At 42.6% G+C, this 25,216-nt stretch overlaps 1 protein-coding gene across 14 annotated transcripts in view; it reads left to right on the top strand.

Moving 5' to 3' along the window:
• atp2b2 (ATPase plasma membrane Ca2+ transporting 2) overlaps positions 1–25,216 on the top strand; it is a 784,580-nt gene that overhangs the window by 553,885 nt on the left and 205,479 nt on the right. For all 14 annotated transcript variants that reach the window (XM_086001789.1, XM_086001795.1, XM_086001794.1 and 11 more), the window contains 2 exons: positions 8,720–8,845; positions 16,451–16,576. In XM_086001789.1, the coding sequence (XP_085857915.1) occupies positions 8,720–8,845; positions 16,451–16,576 (252 nt within the window). The remainder of the gene's footprint in view (positions 1–8,719; positions 8,846–16,450; positions 16,577–25,216) is intronic.

Raw genomic sequence — 25,216 nt, 5'->3', positions numbered from 1 at the left:
AGGCCATTCGGCCCCTCGAGCCTGCTCCGCCATTCAATGAGATCATTCCTGATCATCTAAATTCAGCACCCTGTCCCCGCTTTCCCCCATATCCCTTGATCCCTTTAGCCTTAAAAAATATATCTAACTCTGTCTTGAATATATTTAATGAATTGGCCTCTACTGCCTTCTGTGGTAGAGAATTCCACAGGTTCACCACTCTCTGGGTGAAGAAATTCCTCCTCATCTCTGTCCTAAATGGCTTACCCCTTATCCTTAGACTGTGACCCCTGGTTCTGGACTCCCCGGCCATCGGGAACATCCTTCCTGCATCTAGCCTGTCTAGTCCTGTTAGAATTTTATAAGTTTCAATGAGATCCCCTCTCATTCTTCTAAACTCCAGCGAGTATAAGCCCAATCGACCCAATATGTCCTCATACGTCATTCCTGCCATCCCAGGTATCAGCCTGGTGAATCTTTGCTTCACTCCCTCCATGGCAAGAACATCTTTCCTCAGATAAGGCGACCAAAACTGCACACAATACTCAAGGTGTGGTCTCACCAAGGCCCTGTACAACTGCAGCAAGACATCCTTGTTCCTGTACTCGAACCCTCTCGCTACGAAGGCCAACATACCATTTGCCTTCTTAACCGCCTGCTGCACCTGCATGCTTACCTTCAGCGACTGGTGCACAAGGACACCCAGGTCTTGTTGCACTTCCCTTTCTCCCAATCTATTGCCATTCAGATAATAATCTGCCTTCCTGTTTTTGACACCAAAGTGGATAACCTCGCATTTATCCATATTGCATCTGCCATGCTTCTGCCCAATCACCCAACCTGTCCAAATCATCCTGGAGTTTCTCGGCATTCTCCTCACAGCACACACGCCCACCCAGCTTTGTGTCATCTGCAAACTTGGAGATATTACATCTAGTTCCATCGTCTAGATCATTAATATATATTGTGACTAGCTGGGGTCCTAGGACCGATCCCTGCCGGTACTCCACTAGTCACTGCCTACCACTCGGAAAAAGACCCGTTTATTCCAACTCTTTGCTTTCTGTCTGCCAACCAGTTCTCTATCCAAGTCAATACCTTGCACCCAATCCCATGTGCCTTAACTTTACACGCTAATCTCTGATGCGGGACCTTATCGAAAGCCTTCTGAAAGTCCAAATATGCCACATCCACTGGTTCTCCCATATCTATTTTACCAGTAACATCCTCAAAAAATTCCAGTAGATTAGTCGAGCACAATTTACCTTTTGTAAATCCATGTTGACTTTGTCCGAAATAACAACAGAAAATGCTGGAAAAACTCAGCAGGCTAGGCAACATCCGTGGAGAGAAATTAGAGTCGACGTTTCAGGTCGAAACCCTTTTTCAAAACTGGAAAGGAAATGAAATAGATCGAAAGGAGGGCTGGGGCGGGAACAAAAGAAGTGAATAGACATTAAGAGGTAATTAAAACGAGACGAAATGGTGATAGGACTAGTAAAGAGACAAAAGACGGCTCAGATTAGGTGTGAAATGTACTGGCAGAATGAGAGACAGCTGCCATGTAAAAAAATAAAGAGGAAACCGGGTGGGGGGGAAGGAAGGGAAACCCAAAACAAAGGGGTGGGGAAAAAAGAAAAAAATATAAATAAAAATGTAATAGGGGCCGAGGTTATGATCTGAAATTGTTGAACTCGATATTGAGTCCGGAAGGCTGCAAAGTGCCTAATCGGAAGATGAGGTGCTGTTCCTCGAGTTTACGTTGAGCTTCCGTGGAAACTTTAACTCTGTGGGTTGTAGTTACAAAGGTCTCTCTACTGTAGCAGGGACTGTTGGTAAACCATTTAACTGTAGTGTAATTAGTGGGATTGATTGATTTAAATTCAATTAATTAAAGGTTAAGTCATGGCAGGACAGCCTGGCCACGTGATATGCTCCTCCTGCGATATGTGGGAACTCAGGGACACTTCCTGTGTCCCTGAAAACTACATGTGTAGGAAGTGTATCCAGCTGCAGCTACTGACCGACCGCATTGCGGCACTGGAGCTGCGATTGGATGCATACTGGAGCGTTCGCGATGCTCAGGACATCGTGAATAGCACATTTACAGAGTTGGGCACACCGCAGGTACAGGTTGCACAGGAAGAAAGGGAATGGGTGACCAACAGGCGAAGTACTAGGCGCAGGCAGGTAGTGCAGGGGTCCCCTGCGGACATCCCCCTCTCAAACAGATACACCACTTGAGTGCTGTTGGGGGGGATGGCTTATCAGAGGAAAGCAGCAGCAGCCAACTTCCGGGCAACAGGGGTGGCTCTGCTGCACAGCACAGGAGGAAAAAGAGTGGGAGAGCTATAGTAATAGGGGATTCTATTGTAAGGGGAATAGACAGGCGTTTCTGCGGCCACAAACGAGACTCCACGATGGTGTGTTGCCTCCCTGGTGCAAGGGTCAAGGATGTCCCAGAGCGGCTGCAGAACATCTTGGAAGGGGAGGGTGAACAGCCAGCTGTCGTGGTGCATATAGGCACCAACGATATAGGTAAAAAGCAGGATGAGGTCCTAAAAGCGGAATATAGTGAGTTAGGAGGTAAATTAAAAAATAGGACCTCAAAGGTAGTAATCTCAGGATTGCTACCAGTGCCACGTGCTAGTCAGAGTAGAAATAGAAGGATATTTCAGATGAATACGTGGCGAGAGGAATGGTGCAAGAGGGAGGGATTCAAGTTCCCGGGACATTGGAACCGGTTCTGGGGGAGGTGGGACCAGATCAAACCGGACGGTCTGCACCTGGGCAGGGCTGGAACCGATGTCCTAGGGGGAGTGTTTGCTTGTGCTCTGGGGGAGGGTCTAAACTAAAATGGCAGGGGGTTGGGAACCTGAGCAGGGAGACAGAGGAAAGGGAAACGAGGATAAAAGCAAAAGATAGGAAGGAGAAAAACAAAAGTGGCAGTCAGGGAAATCAGCGGTTTAAATCAAAAATGGCCACAGTAAATAATAATTCTAATAGGTCTAAGAGCGTTAAAAAAAACAAGGCTGAAGGCTTTGTGTCTTAATGCGAGGAGCATTCGTAATAAGGTGGATCAATTGGCTGCGCAAATAGAGGTAAACGAATATGATTTGGTTGGGATTACAGAAACGTGGCTCAAGGATGGCCAAGGCTGGGAACTCAACATCCAGGGGTATTCGATATTCAGGAAAGATAGGCAAAAAGGAAAGGGAGGTGGGGTAGTACTACTGGTTAAAGAAGGGATTAACACAATTGTAATGAAGGATATTAGCTCTGATGATGTGGAATCTGTATGGGTAGAATTGAGAAATACTAAGGGGAAGAAAACGTTAGTGGGAGTGGTATATAGACCTCCCAACAGTAAGGCGGAGGTTGGGGATGGCATTAAAAGGGAAATTAAAGAAGCGTGCAGTAAGGGCACAGCAGTCATCATGGGTAACTTTAATCTACATATAGATTGGGCTAACCAAATTAGTAACAATACTGTGGAGGAGAAATTCCTGGAGTGTTTACGGGATGGTTTCCTGGACCAATATGTCGAGTAACCAACCAGAGATCAGGCCATCTGAGACTGGGTATTATGTAACGAGAAAGGATCAATTAGCAATCTTGTTGTACAAGGCCCCTTGGGTCAGAGCGATCATAATATGATCGAATTCTTCATTAAGATGGAGAATGAAGTAGTTGACTCAGAGACAAGGGTCCTCAATTTAAGTAAAGGAAACTACGATGGTCTGAGGAGCGAGTTGGGTTGGATTGATTGGGGAATGTCACTCAAAGGGTTGACGGTGGATAGGCAATGGCAAACATTCAAAGACCGAATGGATGAACTACAGAATTTGTTCATCCCAGTTTGGCATAAAAATATAACAAAAAAGGTGACTCAACCGTGGCTAACAAGGGAAATTAGGGATAGCATAAGATCCAAGGAGAGGACATATAAATTGGCCAGGAAAAGCAATAATCCTGAGGATTGGGAGCAGTTTAGGATTCAACAAAGGAGGATAAAGGGATTAATAAGAACGGGAAAATAGATTATGAGAGTAAGCTTGCAGGGAACATAAAAACTGACTGTAAAAGCTTTTATTGTGAAGAGAAAAAGATTGGTGAAGTCAAGCGTAGGTCCCTTACAGTCAGAATCAGGGGAATTTATAATGGGGAACAAAGAAATGGCTGACCAACTAAATACATATTTTGGTTCTGTCTTCACAAAGGAGGACACAAATAAGCTCCCAGAGATGCTGGGGAACATAGGGTCTGATGAAAGGGTGGAACTGAAAGAAATCAGTATTTGTAGGGAAATGGTGTTTGGAAAATTGATGGGACTGAAGGCCGATAAATCCCCAGGGCCTGATAATCTACATCCTAGGGTACTTAAGGAAGTGGCCCTAGAAATAGTAGATGCATTGCTGGTCATCTTCCAGAACTCGATAGATTCTGGAACAGTACCCATGGATTGGAGGGTAGCTAATGTTACCCCACTATTCAAAAAAGGTGGTAGAGAAAAAGCAGGGAATTATAGACCGGCAAGCCTGACATCGGTAGTGTGGAAAATGCTCGAGTCCGTTATAAAAGATGTAATAGCAGAGCACTTGGAAAGCAAGCAGTGACAGGATCGGACAAAGTCAACATAGATTTACAAAAGGTAAATCATGCTTGACTAATCTACTGGAATTTTTTGAGGATGTAACTGGTAAAATAGATAAGGGAGAACCAGTGGATGTGGTGTATTTGGACTTTCAGAAGGCTTTCGATAAGGTCCTGCATAAGAGATTAGCGTGCAAAGTTAAGGCACATGGGATTGGGGGCAAGGTATTGACTTGGATAGAGAACTGATTGGCAGACAGAAAGCTAAGAGTTGGAATAAACGGGTCATTTTCCGAGTGGCAGGCAGTGACTAGTGGGGTACTGCAAGGATCGGTCCTAGGGCCCCAGCTGTTCACAGTACATATTAATGATCTGGACGAGGGAATTGAATGTAATATCTCTAAACTTGCAGATGACACAAAGCTGGGTGGGAGGGTATGCTGTGAGGAGGATGTTGTGAAACTCCAGTACGATTTGGACAGGTTGGGTGATTGGGCAGAAACATGGCAAATGCACTATAATGTGGATAAATGTGAGGTTATTCACTTTGGTGGCAAAAACAGGAAGGCAGATTATTTTTTGAATGGCAATAGATTGGGAGAAGAGGAAGTGCAAAGAGACCTGGGTGTCCTTGTGCACCGGTCGCTGAGGGTAAGCATGCATGTGCAGCAGGCGGTTAAGAAGGCAAATGGTATGTTGGCCTTCATAGCAAGAGGGTTCGAGTACAGGAACAAGGATGTCTTGCTGCAGTTGTACAGGGCCTTGGTGAGACCGCACCTTGAGTATTGTGTGCAGTTTTGGTCGCCTTACCTGAGGAAGGACGTTCTTGCCATGGAAGGAGTGCAGCGAAGATTCACCAGGCTGATACCTGGGATGGCAGGAATGACGTATGAGGAGAGATTGTGTCGATTGGGCTTATATTCGCTGGAGTTCAGAAGATTGAGAGGGGATCTCATCGAAACCTATAGAATTCTGTCAGGCCTGGACAGACCAGATGCAGGAAGGATGTTTCTGATGGCCGGGGAGTCCAGAACCAGGGGTCATAGTCTAAGGATAAGGGGTAAGCCATTTAGGACTGAAATGAGGAGGAATTTCTTCACCCAGAGAGTGGTGAACCTGTGGAATTCTCTGCCACAGAGGGCGGTGGAGGCCAGTTCATTAAATATATTCAAGAAGGAGTTGGATATTATTCTTAAGGCTAAAGGGATCAAGGGATATGGGGAGAAGGCAGGGACAGGGTACTGAATTTGGATGATCAGCCATGATCTCATTGAATGGCGGAGCAGGCTCGAAGGGGCCGAATGGCCTACTCCTGCTCCTAGTTTCTATATTTTTGTGTTTCAAATGCAAGAGGCCAAGGACGGTGAGGTCCGAGTGGGAATGGAGCGGTGAATTAAAATGACAGGCGACCGGAAGCTCGGGGTCACCCTTACGGACTGAATGGAGGTGTTCCGCAAAGCGGTCACCCAATCTGCGTTTGGTCTCCCCAATGTAGAGGAGACCGCATCGTGAGCAGCGAATACAGTATACTAAATTGCAAGAAGTACAAATAAATTGCTGTTTCACCTGGAAGGGGTGATTGAGGCCCTGGACAGTGGAAAGTGGGGAGGTATAGGGGCAGGTGTTACATCTACTGCGCTTGCACGGGAAGGTGCCAGGCGAAGGGGAAGGGGTGCTGGGGGTGATAGAGGAGTGGACTAGGGTGTCTCGGAGGGAGCGGTCCCTACGGAATGCTGAAAGGGGAGGGGAGGGGTAGATGCATTTAGTGGTGGGATCACTTTGGAGGTAGCGGAAATGGCGGAGGATGATCCGTTGAATGTAGAGGCAGGCGGGGTGAATGGTGAGGACAAGGGGAACCCTATCGTGGTTCCGGGAGGGAGGGGCAGGGGTGAGGGCAGAAGTTCGGGAGATAGAACGGACATGGTCGAGGGCCGTGTCAACCACGGTAGAGGGGAATCCTCGGTTGAGGAAAAAGGAAGACATGTCGGAAGCACTGGTGTGGAAGGTGGCATCGTCGGAGCAGATAAGACGGAGAAACTGGGAGAATGGAATAGAGTCCTTACAGGATCCTGTCACTGTTTTCCAAGTGCTCTGCTATTACATCTTTTATAATGGACTCTGGCATTTTCCCCACTACCGATGTCAGGCTTACCGGTCTATAATTCCCCGTTTTCTCTCTACCACCTTTTCTGAATAGTGGGGTAACATTAGCTACCCTTCAATCCATGGGTACTGTTCCAGAGTCTATTGAATATTGGAAGATGACCAGCAATGCATCTGCTATTTCTAGGGCCACTTCCTTAAGTACCCTAGGATGTAGATTATCAGGCCCTGGGGATTTATCAGCCTTCAATCCCGTCAATTTCCTCAACACCATTTCCCTACAAATACTGAATTCTTTCAGTTCCTCCCTCTCATTAGACCCTATGTTCCCCAACATCTCTGGGAGGTTATTTGTGTCCTCCTTTGTGAAGACAGAACCAAAATATGTATTTAGTTGGTCTGCCATTTCTTTGTTCCCCATTATAAATTCCCCTGATTCTGACTGCAAGGTACCTACGCTTGACTTCACCAATCTTTTTCTCTTCACATATCTATAAAAGCTTTTACAGTCAGTTTTTATGTTCCCTGAAAGCTTACTCTCATACTCTATTTTCCCCTTCTTAATTAATCCCTTTGTCCTCCTTTGTTGAATCCTAAACAGCTCCCAATCCTCAGGTTTACTGCTTTTTCTGGCCAATTTATATGTCCTCTCCTTGGATCTTATGCTATCCCTAATTTCCCTTGTTAGCCACGGTTGAGTCACCTTTTTTGTTTTATTTTTATGCCAAACTGGGATGAACAAATTCTGTAGTTCATCCATGCGATCTTTGAATGTTTGCCATTGCCTATCCACCGTCAACCCTTTGAATGACATTCCCCAATCAATCCTACCCAACTCGCGCCTCATATCCCTTGATTCCTTTAGCCTTAAGAAATATATCCAACTCCTTCTTGAATATATTTAATGAATTGGCCTCTACTGCCTTCTGTGGTAGAGAATTCCACAGGTTCACCACTCTCTGGGTGAAGAAATTTCTCCTCATCTCTGTCCTCAATGGCTTACCCCTTATCCTTAGACTGTGACCCCTGGTTCTGGACTCCCCGACCATCGGGAACATCCTTCCTGCATCTAGTCTGTCCAGTCCTGTCAGAATTTTATAAGTTTCAATGAGATCCCCTCTCATTCTTCTAAACTCCAGCGAGTATGAGCCCAATCGACCCAATCTGTCCTCATACGTTATTCCTGCCATCCCAGGTATCAGCCTTGTGAATCTTCGCTGCACTCCCTCCATGGCAAGAACATCCTTCCTCAGATAAGGCGACCAAAACTGCACACAATACTCAAGGTGTGGTCTCACCAAGGCCCTGTACAACTGCAGCAAGACCTCTTTGTTCCTGTACTCGAACCCTCTCGCTATGAAGGCCAACATACCATTTGCCTTCTTAACCGCCTGCTGCACCTGCGTGCTTACCTTCAGTATGATCTCATTAATGCCCTTGGTATCTGTCTAGTTAGTTAACTTTGATTAATGGTTTCCATTTTTTCTTGGTTGTTTTTATCTTGTCTGTCATTTGAAACTTTTTTGAGGGATTCTGTGCTCATTATACTGAGGTATATCAGCACTAGGGAATAGAAATTTTTTCAATTTTTTGACATCCAGTGCCAGCATTGAACATTCCCTGGTGACTGCACTGGCCGGGCACAGAGTGGAGCTCCTTGTACTCTGTCCCAACAAAAAAAAGGTAACCGCAGATTTTGAAGATCGTTGTTACTGCAGCAGTATGCAAATGGCCTTGTCATTTCTAATTTGTGCTACGTATTGGAATTTGTCCTATTACACTGCAAGAATTGGGAACATTTAGATCTAAAATCATTTTAAGACAGACTTGACAGCCTACAGAAAGATAATACTTTTAATCCCATGTCCCAGAGGTCAAAGCTCTGTTCACCTATTGTATAACCCAGTGGGTTGCTTTCCTTTTGTTTTACTTTTAAAGCTTTTGTAATGATCGAGTCTAATTGTTCCATAATTGTCTGCAATAGGGATGCATAAAAAATTAATTGGCAGAGTGTTCCGATCCCTTTATTTTGTCTAATTATCAGGTGATCTGCTCCCTGCGGATGGAGTTTTAATTCAGGGAAATGACCTTAAAATTGATGAAAGTTCTTTAACTGGAGAATCTGATCATGTCCGCAAGTCTGCAAAGAAGGACCCCATGCTACTTTCTGGTGAGTAGACTGATGGTAGTATTATTACATGCTATATCAGATAGCGAGGAATACATAAAGAATGATGTAAGAAAAAAATCTTGGAGGAACATCAAACCTCATAAGACCTCATAACCTGTAAGACAGGAGGAAAGGTGCAGAATAAGAGAACAATTTAAGTCTGCGCGTTTCAAGCACTGATGGGCAGCTCGCATATTTTGGCAGGCAGGAAATCCGGTTGGACAACCACAGAATATGGACTTGCATCAATGCATTAAAGGGGTGGGCTGGGCAGATTGGGTGGGTGGGGGAGCGATGGAGGGCATTAATAATTGAGACTATGAAGAAGGTAAGGACAGAGCAAAATAAAATTATATATTATATTATGGGAAATGGGCTATTTTCATCTTGTTACTGTCCCATTCATGCTAGAAAATATGTAGAGATGAAAATCATGCCATAGGATTAAAAGGGTGTTGCAGCAAGGATAGCAAGCTGGTTCAAAGACTTAAAACGGGGAGTTATGGTTAATGGATATTTTTTGGACTGGAGGAATATGATGTGCCCCTAGGGTCTATGTTAGGATTATAGCTGTTAATATAGGTAAATGATCTGGATTTGGGTATAGAAGGCACAATTTCAAAATTAGTAATGACGCAACGATAGGGATCGTGATTGATTGTGAAGTGGACTATAAGTGACTTAAGGAGGAGATGGACAGGTTAGTAGATTGGACAGATAGATAGTGATGAAATTTAATATAGAGAAACCTAAGCTGATACAATTTGGGAGTAAAATACGGAGAGGGCATATATGTTAAATAGTAAAACTTTATAGGTGTAGAGGACTAGAGACTCCTAAGGGATTTAGAGACGCAAATATTTAAAAGTGGGAGGACAAATTGATGAAACTGTCAAAAAAAAAAAAAAAAAAAGCATTGTGAGCTTAATTTTTATAAATAGGGGTATAGAGTACTAAAGTGAAGGGGTAATGTTAAACCAATTTGAATTCCATTCCTTTTTCTTAGCATAGTCATTTCTTTTCATAAATAAAGGATTAGATATGCCGGTGTTTAGAATTGTGCCCATAGTTACAACTTTGTTTTTGCTTTTCATATTTTTATGTTAAATATGGATTCAATTTTGTCACTATAATAACATGAAATGGGGAGATAGTTATCAGTTTAATCATGCCTTTCAGTACAAATGCACACTGTTGTACCGCTTTTGTCCAACAGTGATTTTTTTGGAAGAAAGCAGGTGCAATTCTCTTTGAATTAAAGAGGATACAATATTGTACTCTGAAATATTTACATAATGTATGCTGAATCTACAATACATCAGGAATCTTTTTAAGTGAAGTTACACATTTATGGATCTAAAACAAATACTTTCTCGGTAGATCTATATAAGATTTTTAAATGTGCTCAAACGTGCCCCGCTGGGATTCTGCCATATGTGAGCAGAGAGGATTTCTCATGCCCAATCAGTGTCACTGGTAAGCATGGCCTTTGACTCTTCTGAAGGTTCATTTGAATTCCTGTCTGCAGCGGTGAAAGCAAATGAATATTACAATTCCTTGTAACGCTACATCAACCAAAAAATAAGTGTAATAAATTAGGAGTCAGAAATAGGAAACGTCCACACCAAATCATCGAGGAAATAAAAAAGATGGGCGAGCTGATGTATTCTCAATGAGTATTCATTTTATCAGCTTTCAGTTTTTAACTGGACTGACAGAAAGGTTTGTGATGGTTACCCGCTGATGAGCTTTCACTGCTAGGTTTTAAGTATGCGCAGAGGGGCAAAATGAGCACCCAAAGGCTATGCAATCTGTAACACCGTTCTTTGACATCCTTACCTTCAATAAACATTCCACAAGGCTATTTTTAGCTCTGTCAGGAGACGTGTACTTCAATGACTTCCACCGCGCAAGGACTAATTTACTGTGTCAAGGATAATGAAAGACAGCACGTGCTGAAGAAATGTGTCACTGCAGCGTGTGTGAAGCATATTGAACATTTTGAAATATGTCAAGGTTTTGTCTAGCAGCTTCAGACACAGATTTAGAAATCCGCATTTGTCACAAACAAAATTGTAGATTTAAAGCTAATTATAAAATGTATTCTTTCTAGCAGCTGTGCTAATTACAGAGCCGAACAGATCTTAATGAGCCTGCAATCTGTCTGCTACACATGTAAAAATGGGGATTAAGATTAGACCCTCATACATTCTCAAATTGGTCTGTGTTGAGAGTTTGAGCTCCTAGCATTGGTAACTGTTATTACCCCATCTCCTTGAAGTGTAAACATCTTATTTTACATTTCTTTGCACCACATCATTGCATCGTTTAAAGGGGTGACACCCCCTCCCTCGTTGCAGAATTATTGGGATGGGGACAGTCTGTAAAGAGTCCCCTGTTAAAATTCACAGCATGAATAACGAGATTTTATTTTAAGTTCTTCTTATTGAAACCAGAGAACAAATGAAGTAATTGTGTTTGATAAATAATAATGTTATCCCTGGTCCCTACCAACGCTATGCCAGAGCTGGCCACTGGAAGACATGTGATATGATCGGCACGGGGCCTGAACCAGAACCCCATCGCAGGCCGCCGGAGCTCAGACTGGGGTTAGGCCCCCGTCAACATGTCCAAAAACCGGAAAACAGGCTGCGGCCCAAGGTTTTCTCCCTCCTTCGGGGCCGAGGTGGCAACTCAACCGGCGGCCCAACATCCGGGCCCAGGAAAAGGCGGCAATGCCCGAACCACAGCGGGTAACAGAAGGAGGGTGAAGCATGGGGGTCCTGCGGTCTCTGGGATCCCCAGCAAAACGTTCAAGTAAAGCCCGGTAGCTCAGAGCTGCTGTGCCAGGATGGCCCAGGATGGAGATTTCATCTCGATATTTAATCTGGTCACTCCATTGGGCACTGGGATTCTCTTCAGTGTTGCTTAAATTACTACAGACCCAGGGGAGGGAGGAATTCAAGTTTAAATCAAAAACATGGATCAAGTTTGTTTTACAGGTTCCCCTCAAAACGATTTGATCTTTCCGCAGGCCGAGGATCGAGGGAAGAGGGGAGTGAATGAGAAATAAAGTTAAAGGGCTTCCCATTGACCACCATTTCTTGTTGGATTTATAACCAAACTGAAGTTGCTAAATGCCAGTTTATCAAAAACACACACCTCATCTACCCTTCAAATTAAAAAAAAAAAAAAAAAAATCATAACTTGGAACGGTGAAGCCTGAGCTGATTTAATGTCTTTGGGAAACTAACTTTTCCCACCCACCAAAGACCAAAAGGACAGACTCTATATTTCATGTTTCACTTCAATTGGACGCAATCATTGGTTCTGGAAGGGCTCCCCTGGGTTTCCTGTTTAAAAAGCAAGTGTTTTAGTGCACTCTGACACACACCATGACTGCCTGTTGATCAGATGATATGGGGACTGTGAATGAACTGAAAAGACAGTTTATCCAGAGATTGGTCTGTTTTAAACACAAATCTCATCTGTTTGGATTGAAGGATAATTGGAGGATTGTCACAAAGCTAACTATACTTCCACATTCTGTAGTCTGGCAAGACTGGATCAAATTACACATTGCAGGGTTGTCTCCAGCAGGCAGGATCAAATTGCACATTCCAGACAAACTGTTGGCTGTGTCTTGTCCTCCAAGGAGACCAATCAAAAATCTGGTTTTGCAAATAGACGCGGCCTTGAGATCATGATCTCGCAAGGTAGAAAAGTGAAGATCCGCTCACACTCAGCTTCACATTGTACCGCTTCATTGTCCTCAAAATATTGAAGTCTTTAAATCTTGGGTTCATGTGGCTTTCCTGTACTGAATTCTGACATGTTGACTTTCTTGGTAGGGATAATGATCTACAATGTGGGCCGACAATGTTGTCAGCTGTGGCTCAGTTGGTAGCACACTCACCTTAGAAGGTTGTGGGTTCAAGTCCCACTCCAGGGACTTGAGCGCCTCAATCTAGGCTGACATTTCAGTGCAGTGCTGAGGGAGTGCTGCACTGTCAGTAGGTGCCATCTTTCGGATGAGATGTTAAACCGAGGCCCCGTCTACACTCAAGTGAAAGTAAAAGATCCCATGGCACTATTTCGAAGAAGAGCAGGGGAGTTATCCCCGGTGTGCTGGCCAATATTTATTTCTATAAGGGGTAAGCCATTTAGGACAGAGATGAGGAGGAATTTCTTCACCCAGAGAGTGGTGAACCTGTGGAATTCTCTTCCACAGAAGGCAGTTGAGGCCAATTCATTAAATATATTCAAGAAGGAGTTAGATATATTTCTTAAGGCTAAAGGGATCAAGGGGTATGGGGAGAAGGCAGGGACAGGGTACTGAATTTGGATGATCAGCCATGATCTCATTGAATGGCGGAGTAGGCTCGAGGGGCCGAATGGCCTACTCCTGCTCCTATCTTCTATGTTTCTAAGTGCTAAGAACAATCCCTCTACAAATTTCTGTGATTCATGTAACACAGTTGACTGTCACCCCAACATGACAGATATGGCACGATTAAACGTCTCAAACAATCCAAGAAAATATCTTTTGATTGTTATGTGATCATTTGCAAAAGTCAGGAACGATTCCTTTTGGTCCATAGGAATTCGAAGAGAATACAAAAACAAAAGCAAAATACTCCAGATGCTGGAAATTTTAAATAAAAAGAGAAAATGCTAGAAATACTCAGCAGGTCAGGCAGCATCTGTGGAGGGAAAAACAGTTTCTCTCTCCACAGATGCTGCCTGATCTGAGTATTTCCAGCATTTTCTCTTTTTTATCTAAGAGAACACATGCGTTTGTCAATACTACTCTAAGTATCTTGAGTCAAACTGAGAGGATCACGTTTTTAAAATATGTCCCTGGGTGTATCGGTCTTGTTTTATTTAGAGAATGAGGAGCTTTCATATTTAGGCACTTTAATTTACATTACACACATGATCAGGAAAATTGAATGCCAGAGCTCTTTAGTAAAACGGTACAGCGACTTCCCATTTGATTGAGGTATTGCTCAACATGCTTTACACTGCAGGATGTATTTCTCACCTAAGCAATTACCCTTTGCTGATCCTGCCTCTGTTGGTGAATTAGAAACGCAAGCAGCTCCATTGCACATTTTAATTAATGCCTAAATATTAAAGCTCCACACTCTAAATATAAACAAGCTCTATATAGGCATAAGGAAGTCATTATATTGTCCTCCACTTGAGAGGTGGGTGTGAAGGTAAGGTTTTTAAAAAAGATCACCACTCAAAAAGTAATTATACTTGTGCTCAACTAAAATATCTTTGTTTTGTTTAAAAAAAATAACAAAAGATTTCTTGAATTACACAACATAAAGAGTTCTTTGAGTGGAATGCTACTCGTAGACTAATTATTTCAAAAGATATTTAAAGCAACAACTGCTATAGAGGCAATTGTGCCGGTATTACACGTCCACAAAGACTTCCTGGTTCCAAAGGTTTGGTTGCTCTTTGCAGGATATAGTTATTTGAGTGACTCTTTGGGTCTATTTTATGAAACGAGTAGGAATTTTCTGTGACATATGTCCCAGCATTAGTACTGATTCATGCACAAGTGCTATTCACCTACTTAAAATATTGTTTCCAAAATAGGCTTTTGCCAGAAAGCTGGCCTTTTGGTTCAAACAAAAGACATGTTGATGGAGCTTGCCACTCATGTAAAATCTGCTAACATTGAGTATAATTCTGAGCATAAACTCGATAATCAAAAAAAATTAAAGAATTTATTTAACCAGACTCCTGTCTCAGTCCAATAACCAATGGAATAGATTTTGCTTCCTAAAATTTAGATTTTCAGAAACGGGGTCCAAAAGGAAGGAACAGCTAATGTTCTTTTGCAAACTGCCTGTTTCCATTTCTCCAGTGTCCAAAGAAAAGGGTCAGTGCGAGGGCAAAAGTTTATCCTCCTCATCTTTGAACATTAACATATTTATGTTGAGCATCAGCTCTTGATAGGAAAGCACTAATTTTACACATGGACCCAACTCATGCCCATCTGTGTAATTTGGGCCTGGAAAGGGAAAATTGAGTCTCGTGCATCAACTAATATTCTGCTCTAATCTAATGCCTGGATGATTGATGGTAATTTTATATGCTTCCCATCATGTAATGCAAGCCGGCTGTTAGAGATGGATTAATGACTTTAATTCTTGCGCACTTAGACAACATATTATTGCCAATTTGGATGAGTGCATGTGCTTTTAATGATGTTTACTTATCAAATGTTTGGATAAAGGAAACATTACTGACACGAGACATTCCCATTAAGTGGTGATCATAGTAAAACATTTCCTTCTCAACTTCTTTTAGCTATAACTCTGAAAATCTACCTGTTCTTCAAACTTTGTTTTATTCGTTCCTGGGATGTGGGCATCGCTGGCAAAGCCAGCATTTATTGCCCATCCCTAGTCGCCCTTGAGAAGGTGGTGGTGAGCTGCCTTCTTGAACCGCTGCAGTCCTTGTGGTGAAGGTACTCCCACAGTGCTGTTAGGGAGAGAGTTCCAGCATTTTGACCCAGCGAAGGAACAGTGATATACTTCCAAGTTAGGATGGTGTGTGACTTGGAGGGGAATTTGGAGGTGGTGGTGTTCCCATGCGCCTGCTGCCCTTGTCCTTCCAGGTGGTAGAGGTCGCGGGTTTGGGAGGTGCTGCCGAAGAAGCCTTTGCGAGTTGCTGCAGTGCATCTTGTACCGTCTACAATTGGCAATAATATGTTCTCTAAGTGCGCAAGGATTAAAGTCATTAATTCATCTCTAACAGCCGGTTTGCATTACATGATGGGAAGCATATAAAACTGGTCTATAGGACAGATTTTATTGTAATAGCAGGAGGGTATGTTAATCTGCTCAAACAATCAAGCTAGCAGTACTGTTTATGAAAAAAATGTATCCATAATGTCACAAAGGATCATAGTATGTGGCTAACTGCGTGCCAATAAAGCTGTTTTTTAGTCTACTAATCCAGAGATGGATTTGTTACAGTACTGGCCAAGAATCTTCCAGTTTAACTATTAACAAGGCATTTTATCTTGTCAAAAGTCTAGAGTTGAATCAAAGCTGAAGCATTATACCCTTTGAGGAGATATTTCCTCCAACACCATATCAACTGGCTTCCATGTTCTGTAGTTGATAATGGGATTTGTCTCACTACAGGAAACTTTCTGGTATCCGGCACAGACGGGACCAACGTGGTGCCGGTTCATCAACAATTCCGGATAACCGAACGCTATAGTAAAAGATACGGAGCTCAGCTCCGTATAAAGCAACAAACCAACAGCTTCAAAACAATCGGCACAAGTTGCAAGCGTCTCTGTAGCTTAGCAACAGCTTCAGCTACACCCTTGCACAGCAACAAATGGAGTAAAAAAAGTAATAAAAGTAAAAAAAAGTTACCTGAACCGACTCCTGAATTTTGCCGGTGGATAGAGCGTTCCGGTTATTTAGGGGCCGGTTAATTGAAAGTTTCCTGTAATAACTGGTACTTGCTTAGACCCAGCATTATGGTAATGACATACCTTTAGCTTTGAGTGAGTGGAGGTTATCATCCTTTTGTAAGACTGCTTCATTGACTACTTTTCTTTAACAGGTACCCATGTCATGGAGGGTTCAGGCAAAATGGTGGTTACAGCCGTGGGAGTTAACTCTCAGACTGGCATCATATTCACATTGTTGGGCGCAGGTGGCGAGGAAGAGGAAAAGAAAGACAAGAAAGGTAATTTTATTGCAGCAGAAAATAATTACGCATTGATCAAAAATTTGCAAATTGATCAGTAACGTGTGAATGGGTTCTGGAATCTCTAACCTGAAGCACTGCCTTGTTTCTAGCACATACTGAGGTGCATTATAAGCAGAGCCATTAGTATAGATTTTCCAAACAGGAACACTTGCTTTATTTTGGCATAAAGTTGGCATTCCTAATTGGAAAATTGAGCAGAGATCCGGAATGCCAAGTCATCAACCGCTTTGCCACATTGTGATTGTCCAATAAAAGTTTTGAAGGGATGCAGGAAGCACCCACTCGTGGGTGGCCACATGCAAATTAGTGTATAATGATGTGATGACATTGTATGCACGGTTTTCCTATCACTTCCGCACATTTAACGTTGTTTCCGTTACCCCACCCATGTTAATTGATTGTTCAGGATTGCTAGATGCTATGCTCCACTTGAAGAGATTAAGACTGAGTTTTAAATATTGCTCGGTCACATTGTGTGTTTGTTTTGCTGTTTCTTTTTCTGTTACCAATAATGTTTTTGAAGAGCCTGTCGCGGTGGTGGTATGTTTTTTCTGTTCCTGCTGCCGCACGGCTGCAATGCCTTTCTCATTGAGAATTCCTGAATAACTCTGCCTTTTGAGGGATACAAGGAACAGGGAAAGCCAGGTAAGTCGGGCTGCACCTGAGGTGCCCTTCCATTGCAGATATAGGCTGAGGTGCTCGTACCTCCAATGAGGATCAGTGCCCGCGGAGGCTTCAGTTCACTGAAGAAACTATCATGCAGTTGTGCCACATGCTGTAAGCAGACCTGCAGCCAAACACCACTGCCACAGCGTGCCAGTGGCTGTCAAAGTCACAACTGCCCTCAAATTTTATGCATTTGGGTCTTTTCATGGAATCATACAGCACAGGAGGAGGCCATTCGGCCCATCGTATCTGTGTTGGCTCATTGAAAGAGTTATCCAATTAGTCCCACTCCACTGCTCTTTCCCCATGACTCTGCAAAGCTCTCCTTTTCAAGCTTCTGCTAGGTATATAGTGAACATCAGCCAATCCGCAGTGTATAGATCTATGAAGCAAGCCACAGATTCATTGTTTGACTGGGCATCTAGTTCATCCCATTTACCACAGACAACAAACAGCAGCATGAGAGAACTCTGCAGTTTTACAGAGTGGGCTATTCATTGTACAAATATAGCCCTACATCCTCCATTACATTACGCCACTATTAATATGAATAACAAAGAATTGCACTCTCATTGTGCAGCTTGTCTGTAACCATCAGCTCTGCATAATGCAAGTAAGTGCTTTTTCAACAGCTATCATGATGCCTTCATTTTAAGGCAGTTCACATTCCTACCAGTTTTTAACCCTGCAAATCAAATCTCAGGGTGGCTCCCGGAACATCAAGGTTATCCTTTGCAGCTTTGACTTATGACGTCTCTGCGGTTTCCCAGGCCACCAGCTGAATGTAGATATAATGAGATGTATATCTGCACTTGAGTTATCGAGCACACCATTGGTATGTTCAAGCAGTGCTTCAGGAGCCTGAATCAATTTGGGGGCACCTTCAGTACAGCCTGGCAAGATTTTAGGATTCTTACTGCTGCAAGCTGTACTACTTTGCTGCAGAGGAACTTTGGGAGGAGCTGCACAATCATGAAGAGCCAGTGGAAGATCACTTTTTTGCCAGCAGCTTGAGAAATTCATGCAACTCTACACAAGAGAATTTCTTCCAACCTGAAGATGCACTAACCATCCTATCTAGATCTTCCCCGTGCCCTCTATGCATAGACCTTCAACTAAAATACTTTCCCTTTTCAGCATAACTCAAAAAGCTTCTTACTACTGATGAAACCAGTACCCAAACCATCACAGACAAGAACAGAGTGCAACCATATTTTTGTTCTGTTTGTGTGTGTCTGTGTGTAGTGTATGCATGTGTACCCATTGTTTTCTGCCATGATGCTTCCCCTTGGTGACAATTTGTAAAATAGGTTCCTTTGACCCCATCTAGTTCTTTCTCCAGATGTTACTTCAGTAGCAAGAATACATGAGGAGGCTGGCTGCTGTGTGTCAGTGGCAGTCTCTTGGATTTCAAGTTATTCTAGCCTCCTGGCAGGAATTCAAGTTATTCTAGCCTCATGGCAGCTGAGTCCTGGGCTGGGTTTGTTGCAGGCTGCAGCACTTCCATTATTGGACTGTTTACAGCACAAAAGGAGGTCATTTGCCCTATCACTTCTAAACTAGCTCTTTGATAGATCAATCCAAAAACAAATCCACTGTCCTGTTCTCTTCCCATAGTCCTGTATCTTCCTCTTCTTCAAATATGTATTCAATTTCCCCTTAACTGATGCACCGGTCTACCTCTCAACCGCCCTGTAGCAAAGCATTCCATTATACAACAACCTTCTATATAAGGATATTTCTGCTAGCCTCTCTCCTCACTCGCTTTGTGGCAGTTGTAAATGATGCTAGCCACTGACACCCCAACCAGAGGATATAGTTTTTCCCTGTTCACCTTATCAAAACCTTTAATAATTCTAAAAATCTCTTAAAATATATCACACACAGGTTACCATAAAGGTAACCTGTGTGTGGAGGCGGAAGACATGGGTATGGTTCTTAATGAATAATTTGCGCCTCTTTTTCACAAAAGAGAGGGACAATGCAGACATTGCTATCAGGAAGGAGGAGTATGAAATATTAGATTAAATAAACATAGTGAAAGAGGAAGTATTAAGGGGATTAGCATCTTTGAAAGTGGATAAATCCTCAGGCCCAGATGAAATGTATCCCAGACTGTTAAGAGAAGTAAGAGAGGAAATAGCAGAGGCTCTGACCATCATTTTCCTATTCTCTCTGGCTACAGGTGTGGTGCCGGAGGACTGCTAATGTGGTACCGTTGTTTAAAAAGGGAGAAAGGGATAGACTGAGTAATTACAGGCCAGTCAGCCTAACCTCGGTGGTGGGAAATTTATTGGAAAAATTCTGAGGGACAGGATAAATCTTCATTTAGAAAGACACGGATTAATCAGGGACAGTCAGCATGGATTTGTCAAGGGAAGCTCATGTCTGACTAACTTAATTGAATTTTTTGAGGAGGCAACAAGAAGGGCCGATGAGGATAGTGCGTATGATGTAGTCTATATGGATTTTAGCAAGGCTTTTGATAAGGTCCCGCATGGCAGACTGGTCACGAAAGTAAAAGCCCATGGGATCCAAGGCAAAGTGGCAAGTTGGACCAAAATTGGCTCAGAGGCAAAGGGTAATGTTTGAAGGGTGTTTTTGTGACTGGAAGGCTGTTACCAGTGGGGTTCCACAGGGCTCAGTACTGGGTCCTCTGCTTTTTGTGGTATATATCAATGATTTGGACTTGAATGTAGGAAGTATGATTACGAAGTTTGCAGATGATACAAAAATTGGCCATGTGGTAGATAATGAAGAAGAAGACTGCAGGAAGATATCAGTGGACTAGTCAGGTGGCAGAACAGTGGCAAATAGAATTCAATCTGGAGAAGTGTGAGGTAATGCATTTGGGGAAGGCTAACAAGACAAGGGAATACACTGTAAATGGTAGGACACTGAGAAGTTCAGAGGGACCTTGGAGTGCATGTCCATAGATCCCTGAAGGTAGCAGGATAGGTAGATAAGGTGGTTAAGAAGGCATACGGGATACTTGCCTTTATTAGCCGAGGCATAGAGTATGAGCAGGGAGGTTATGCTTGAACTGTATAAAACACTAGTAGGCTGGGGTTGTTTTCTTTGGAACAGAGGAGGCTGAGGGGAGACCTAATTGAGGTGTATAAAATTATGAAGAGCCAAGATAGAGTGGATAGGAAGGACCTATTTCCATTAGCAGAAGGGTCAATAACCAGGGGGCATAGATTTAAAGTAATTGGTCGAAGGTTTAGAGGGGAGTTGAGAAATTTCTTTACCCAGAGGGTGGTGGGGGTCTGGAACTCACTGCCTGAAAGGGTGGTAGAGGCAGAGACCCTAATCACATTTAAAAAGTACTTGGATATGCACTTGAAGTGCCATAACCTACAAGGCTATATGGACCAAGTGCTGGAAAGTGGGATTAGGGTGGACAAAATGGGCCAGGTGGCTTCCTTCTATGCTGTAAATTTCTATGATTCTATAAATTGTCTCCTACCAGTGTCATTGGGACAATGATGTTGTAAGGTGATGTTCACAGGAAAACACAAAAAATTGTAGAGCCAGCATGCTAAACCAGAGAGTTTGAATATTCTTAACTGTTTGCTTACTGAAAAATACAGGTTTAATCAAGTAAAAATAAAAGCAGAGATTGCTTTGTGCCAAATGTCACATTATAAGATATTGTTAGCTTAGACTGCGTAAAAATAATGAGGCATTGTCCCAACTACAGGCAACTGAAAGTTAATGGAAGCAAATCTTGTAGCTATTAATTAGGCAGTTGTGGCCTTTTAAAAGTGTGTTCCTTAGAATGTTCCCCAGAGTCTATGGACCGAAGTGCAAGTTTAGCACAATACAATTAGCCCAGTTAGAAATGCAATGAAAGTCAGTCAGACAGGACTTTCAACGTAGAGATTGGGGAACATGTTGGTCATCAAATCACCAGAGAATGACATCCATTGCTGTGAAATTCCATAAATTCCATGCTTAACGAGGTAATTGTCCCACAAGTACTTAAAGTACATAAAGAAATATAGACTGAGGAAAATGAGGAGTTTATATTTTTGCCACTGATTACACTGGTGCATAAAGAGGGGACAGATCCACTCGACTCAAATCATTATAAATCTCTCTCCCCATTGTATACTGATTTTAGTCAACAGATTGAACAGACTCATAAAATCCTTAGATTTAAGATAATTGGCAACAAAAGACAGAAAGTTGTTATGATCTGGAATGCATTGCCTGAAAGGGAGGTGGAAGCGGATTCAGTAGTAATTTTCAAAAGGGACGCGGATATAAACTTAAAAAGGAAAATAAATTGCCGGGCTACGGGGAAAGAACAGGGGAGTGGGATTAATTGGACAGGTCTTTCAAAGAGCCGGCACAGGCACGATGGGCCAAATGGCCTCCTTCTGTGCTGTATGATTCTATGAATATAGATATTAGAAGATATAGACTGAATCATAACTGGCGTTGCTACAACCAGGGAAGGAGCAAATTCCCTTGATGTGGATAAAGTCTTTGACTGAGTGGAACGGACACGTTTAGGACACAAGCTTTCAGATATTTGGCACAAGCCTGGAAGTTCTAATCCATTACCACAAATCCTTTGGTGTATCTCTGAACACTGGGGAACTCAAGTAAAATTCCCTCCGTCACCTCTGTTTGTTTGTGCTTTGCGCTTTCCACTTTGTTCAAGAACCACACTGACACTGAAGAGAGCGCCAGATTTTTTATTTTTTATTTTATTTGTTCCTGGCACGTTGGCGTCGCTGGCAAGGCCAGCATTTATTGCCCATCCCTAATTGCCCTTGAAAAGGTGGTGGTGAGCCGCCTTCTTGAACCGCTGCAGTCCGCGTGGCAGGCACTCCACCAGATGATGCCCAACTCTCAACTCTATGCTGATGAGGTAAAATCATTCCCAGACTCGTCTCACTCACTGCACAGTGTAGCTACACATTTAAGCAACAAGCAGAATCAGAGTGGTGCTGGGGCAGCGGGGTGGGGGAGAACGAGTTCTGTGTAATTCCACAATATTGCTCTCGGTCCTTCTCTGCTCCAGTGGAGATTGCCTCCATTTCTCAAATCGCCTCCATTTCTCAAATCTCCCCATATAACTGCAGCTTTCTATCCCTGGCATCATCCTGGTGAATCTGTGCTCTATGCTGTATGCTGTCATTGGCTTTAATATCCTTTCTATAATCGGGGACTCAAAACTGCCACAGTATTATTACTGTGACCTAACCATTGTCTTATACTTATTTCACTATGATTTATTTACTTCTGCACACAATGCCACTAAGTATAAAAGCCAAATACTGTAGGCTTTTTTTTAATGGCTTTATCTACCTGCAATTGCACTTTCAGAGAATTATGCATTTGTATTCTTGGGTCTGCAGGCTTTCTGTCACCTGTATAGTCATTGAGAGAGCTGGCAGGAGGGTCCGGATGTTTTACCATCATCTGACCTCATTCCAGCTATGCTCGTACTACTGGACAATGCTTCACCATGGCCACTGAGCAGCATGACAGCAGTTCTAATATTCCAGTGACATCGGGGTTCTCGCTACCTGATTTCCAAGCTTGTTGGAGAATGTTTTCCTGTCATCTTGTGCAGTTAATGCATGCAGGAATAGATTCAGGTGGTTTGGGGATGGTAAAGGACACCCTGCTGCCTCATAATAAGGATTTCAAGTACTTGGAGCATGTGAGGAAGATAATTGTAGGTGGTCGATATACTTTGTGGAGTGTGTTAATGGAAGTCAGCGTGCGTTAATGGAAGTCTGAGTGTTTTTTTTCTCATCTTGCCTGATCTAGTAAGGTCATTAAACTTCTTCCTGCTCTGCTTCCACATGTATGGACTGGTGATGTTGAATCTGGTGTCTTACTCCAATTACATTGGGCAATTCTCCTTGGGGCCCTGCATCTGTCTTTGCCAAATATACCCACTCTTCTGTCTAAATTCTTCGAGTAGGACTTTACAATCCTATCAGAAAACCATGGCATTATCTGCACTCCTTCCAGGCATGTTCTCTTCCCCAAATGTTGCTTCACTGTCTATTGGAAATGATGCAATGCCAGCCCCTTTAAACTTCTGCAAGCCTTTAAGTCCTGCAGCAACACATGATCTCCTACCCCTTAAAGGGGATATCCTAATCAGAGGCATTTCTGGAAACTTGAGCTCACCCTTGATATTTGAATGAGGCTGACCTCAGAACTACAGCAGGGTCAGTGCACAGTATATTGGCGGGTACGACTTGCCCAATTCAAAATCTAGGTTAATGGTCGCGGTTTCCACTTGTGAGCTCATCAATCCGTGATTTCCTCCCATTCATTTCAATGGACAGGAAATTTGTGGGCTGGGGAGTCCAGACGTGCAAATCTCTAGCCACTGTCTCCTCACTGGATTATATTTACAACATTTTTGTTCAGTCACTTTGAAGCCAGAGGTTTTCGATTGAATATTTGCTGAAAAAGTTATGGTCCACGTTAACTACAAATAAGTTTAATAAAAGGTTGAATCTAAATCACAGAAAGAAGTTCTACTTGTGGGAAATGCACAGTAGATTGAGATGAGCACACTTCACTTGGTAATTGTGTGCGGGTCAAAAATGTTCCTCCCTGGTTCAGCTCATGAATTGCTTGCACACTTGAATTTTAAATCTAAACATCCAATTCCAAACATCTGAAATGCAAACCTAGATATCTATTAGCATATACATTTTCAGAATGTTTGTGAAAGCACGTCTCTTCCCTTGGGGTTTACATTATCACAGAAGATAGCAAACCAGGTGACTTTGCGTGTTTGTAAAGTGTTTTTTTATACTTGTTTTAAAATTAGATATTCAGATAATTTCCAGTTTAAATTGTTGGCATATTTAGACAGCTATGTTGTTTGGGAAAGGAAAGCACCTCTTTCCTGTGAAACAAATATTATGTCTTTAACCTGTAAAATTACCATATGGTTAATAGACTGAAGTGTAACAGTAAAACAGGCCTTTATCACATTTATTTATACCATGGATTTAAAGTCCATAATTTCAATTCATGGGTGTTTGGTTTTCGAATAACTAAAGAGAATGCTTTACTTGAAATATTTTGGATGCCGCTTAAATATACATCATTTAAATTAACTCTTTTCAGAATCCCAATTGATTTGCACTTAATTCAGTACAAATACACATTGGTTTAAAGTACTATGAGGGGAGATTGAGTAGGCTAGGCCTATATTCTTTAGAGTTTAGAAGAATGAGGTGATCTCATTGAAACATACAAAATTCTTACAGGGCTTGACAGGGTAGATGCAGGGAGGATGTTTCCCCTGGCTGGGGAATCTAGAACATGGGTCACAGTCTCAGAATAAGGGGTCGGCCATTTAGGACTGAGATGAAGAAAAATTTCTTCACTCGGAGGGTGGTGAATCTCTGGAATACTCTACCCCAGAGGACTGGGGAGACTCAGTCGTTGAGTATATACAAGACAGAGATCAATAGATTTTTTTTTTAATATTAAGGGAATCGAGGGATTCTGAGGAAAGTGGAGATGAAGTAGAAGATCAGCCATGATGTTATTGACCTACTCCTGCTCCCATTTCTTATATTCTTACATCCCATTTAAGTGCACGTGGTCACCCTTAATCAGCCCATTATCCCAAGGAAGCAAAATCTTTCACACCTTTAAACTCAAAGCATTCACAGTTAATCATTGCAACATAAACAGAAAGCACTGGAAATACACAGCAGAGTGAAGAGGCAGATGAACATTTCGGGTGCAGGCCCGTTGCTCAATCCTGGCAGATCTGCTGTGTATTATCAACATTTTCTGTTTTTATTGCAGATTTCTAGCATTTGCAGTTATATCTTTTTCTTTTTCCGACACCTGAGGTGTTTAGACCCACAAGTGACAGCTCAGGTAAGAACACTGATTTGTTTGCTGATCAATCCAAGTGAGAAAATTGAAAGCAAAATACTGCAGATG

The sequence above is a fragment of the Somniosus microcephalus genome, chromosome 11 (genome assembly GCF_052327205.1).
Source record: "Somniosus microcephalus isolate GS21.2 chromosome 11, FLI_Smic_1.0, whole genome shotgun sequence".
Lineage (NCBI taxonomy): Eukaryota > Metazoa > Chordata > Chondrichthyes > Squaliformes > Somniosidae > Somniosus > Somniosus microcephalus.
Note: the sequence above shows the minus strand (reverse complement) of the source record. Positions and strands in the feature narration are given on the sequence as shown.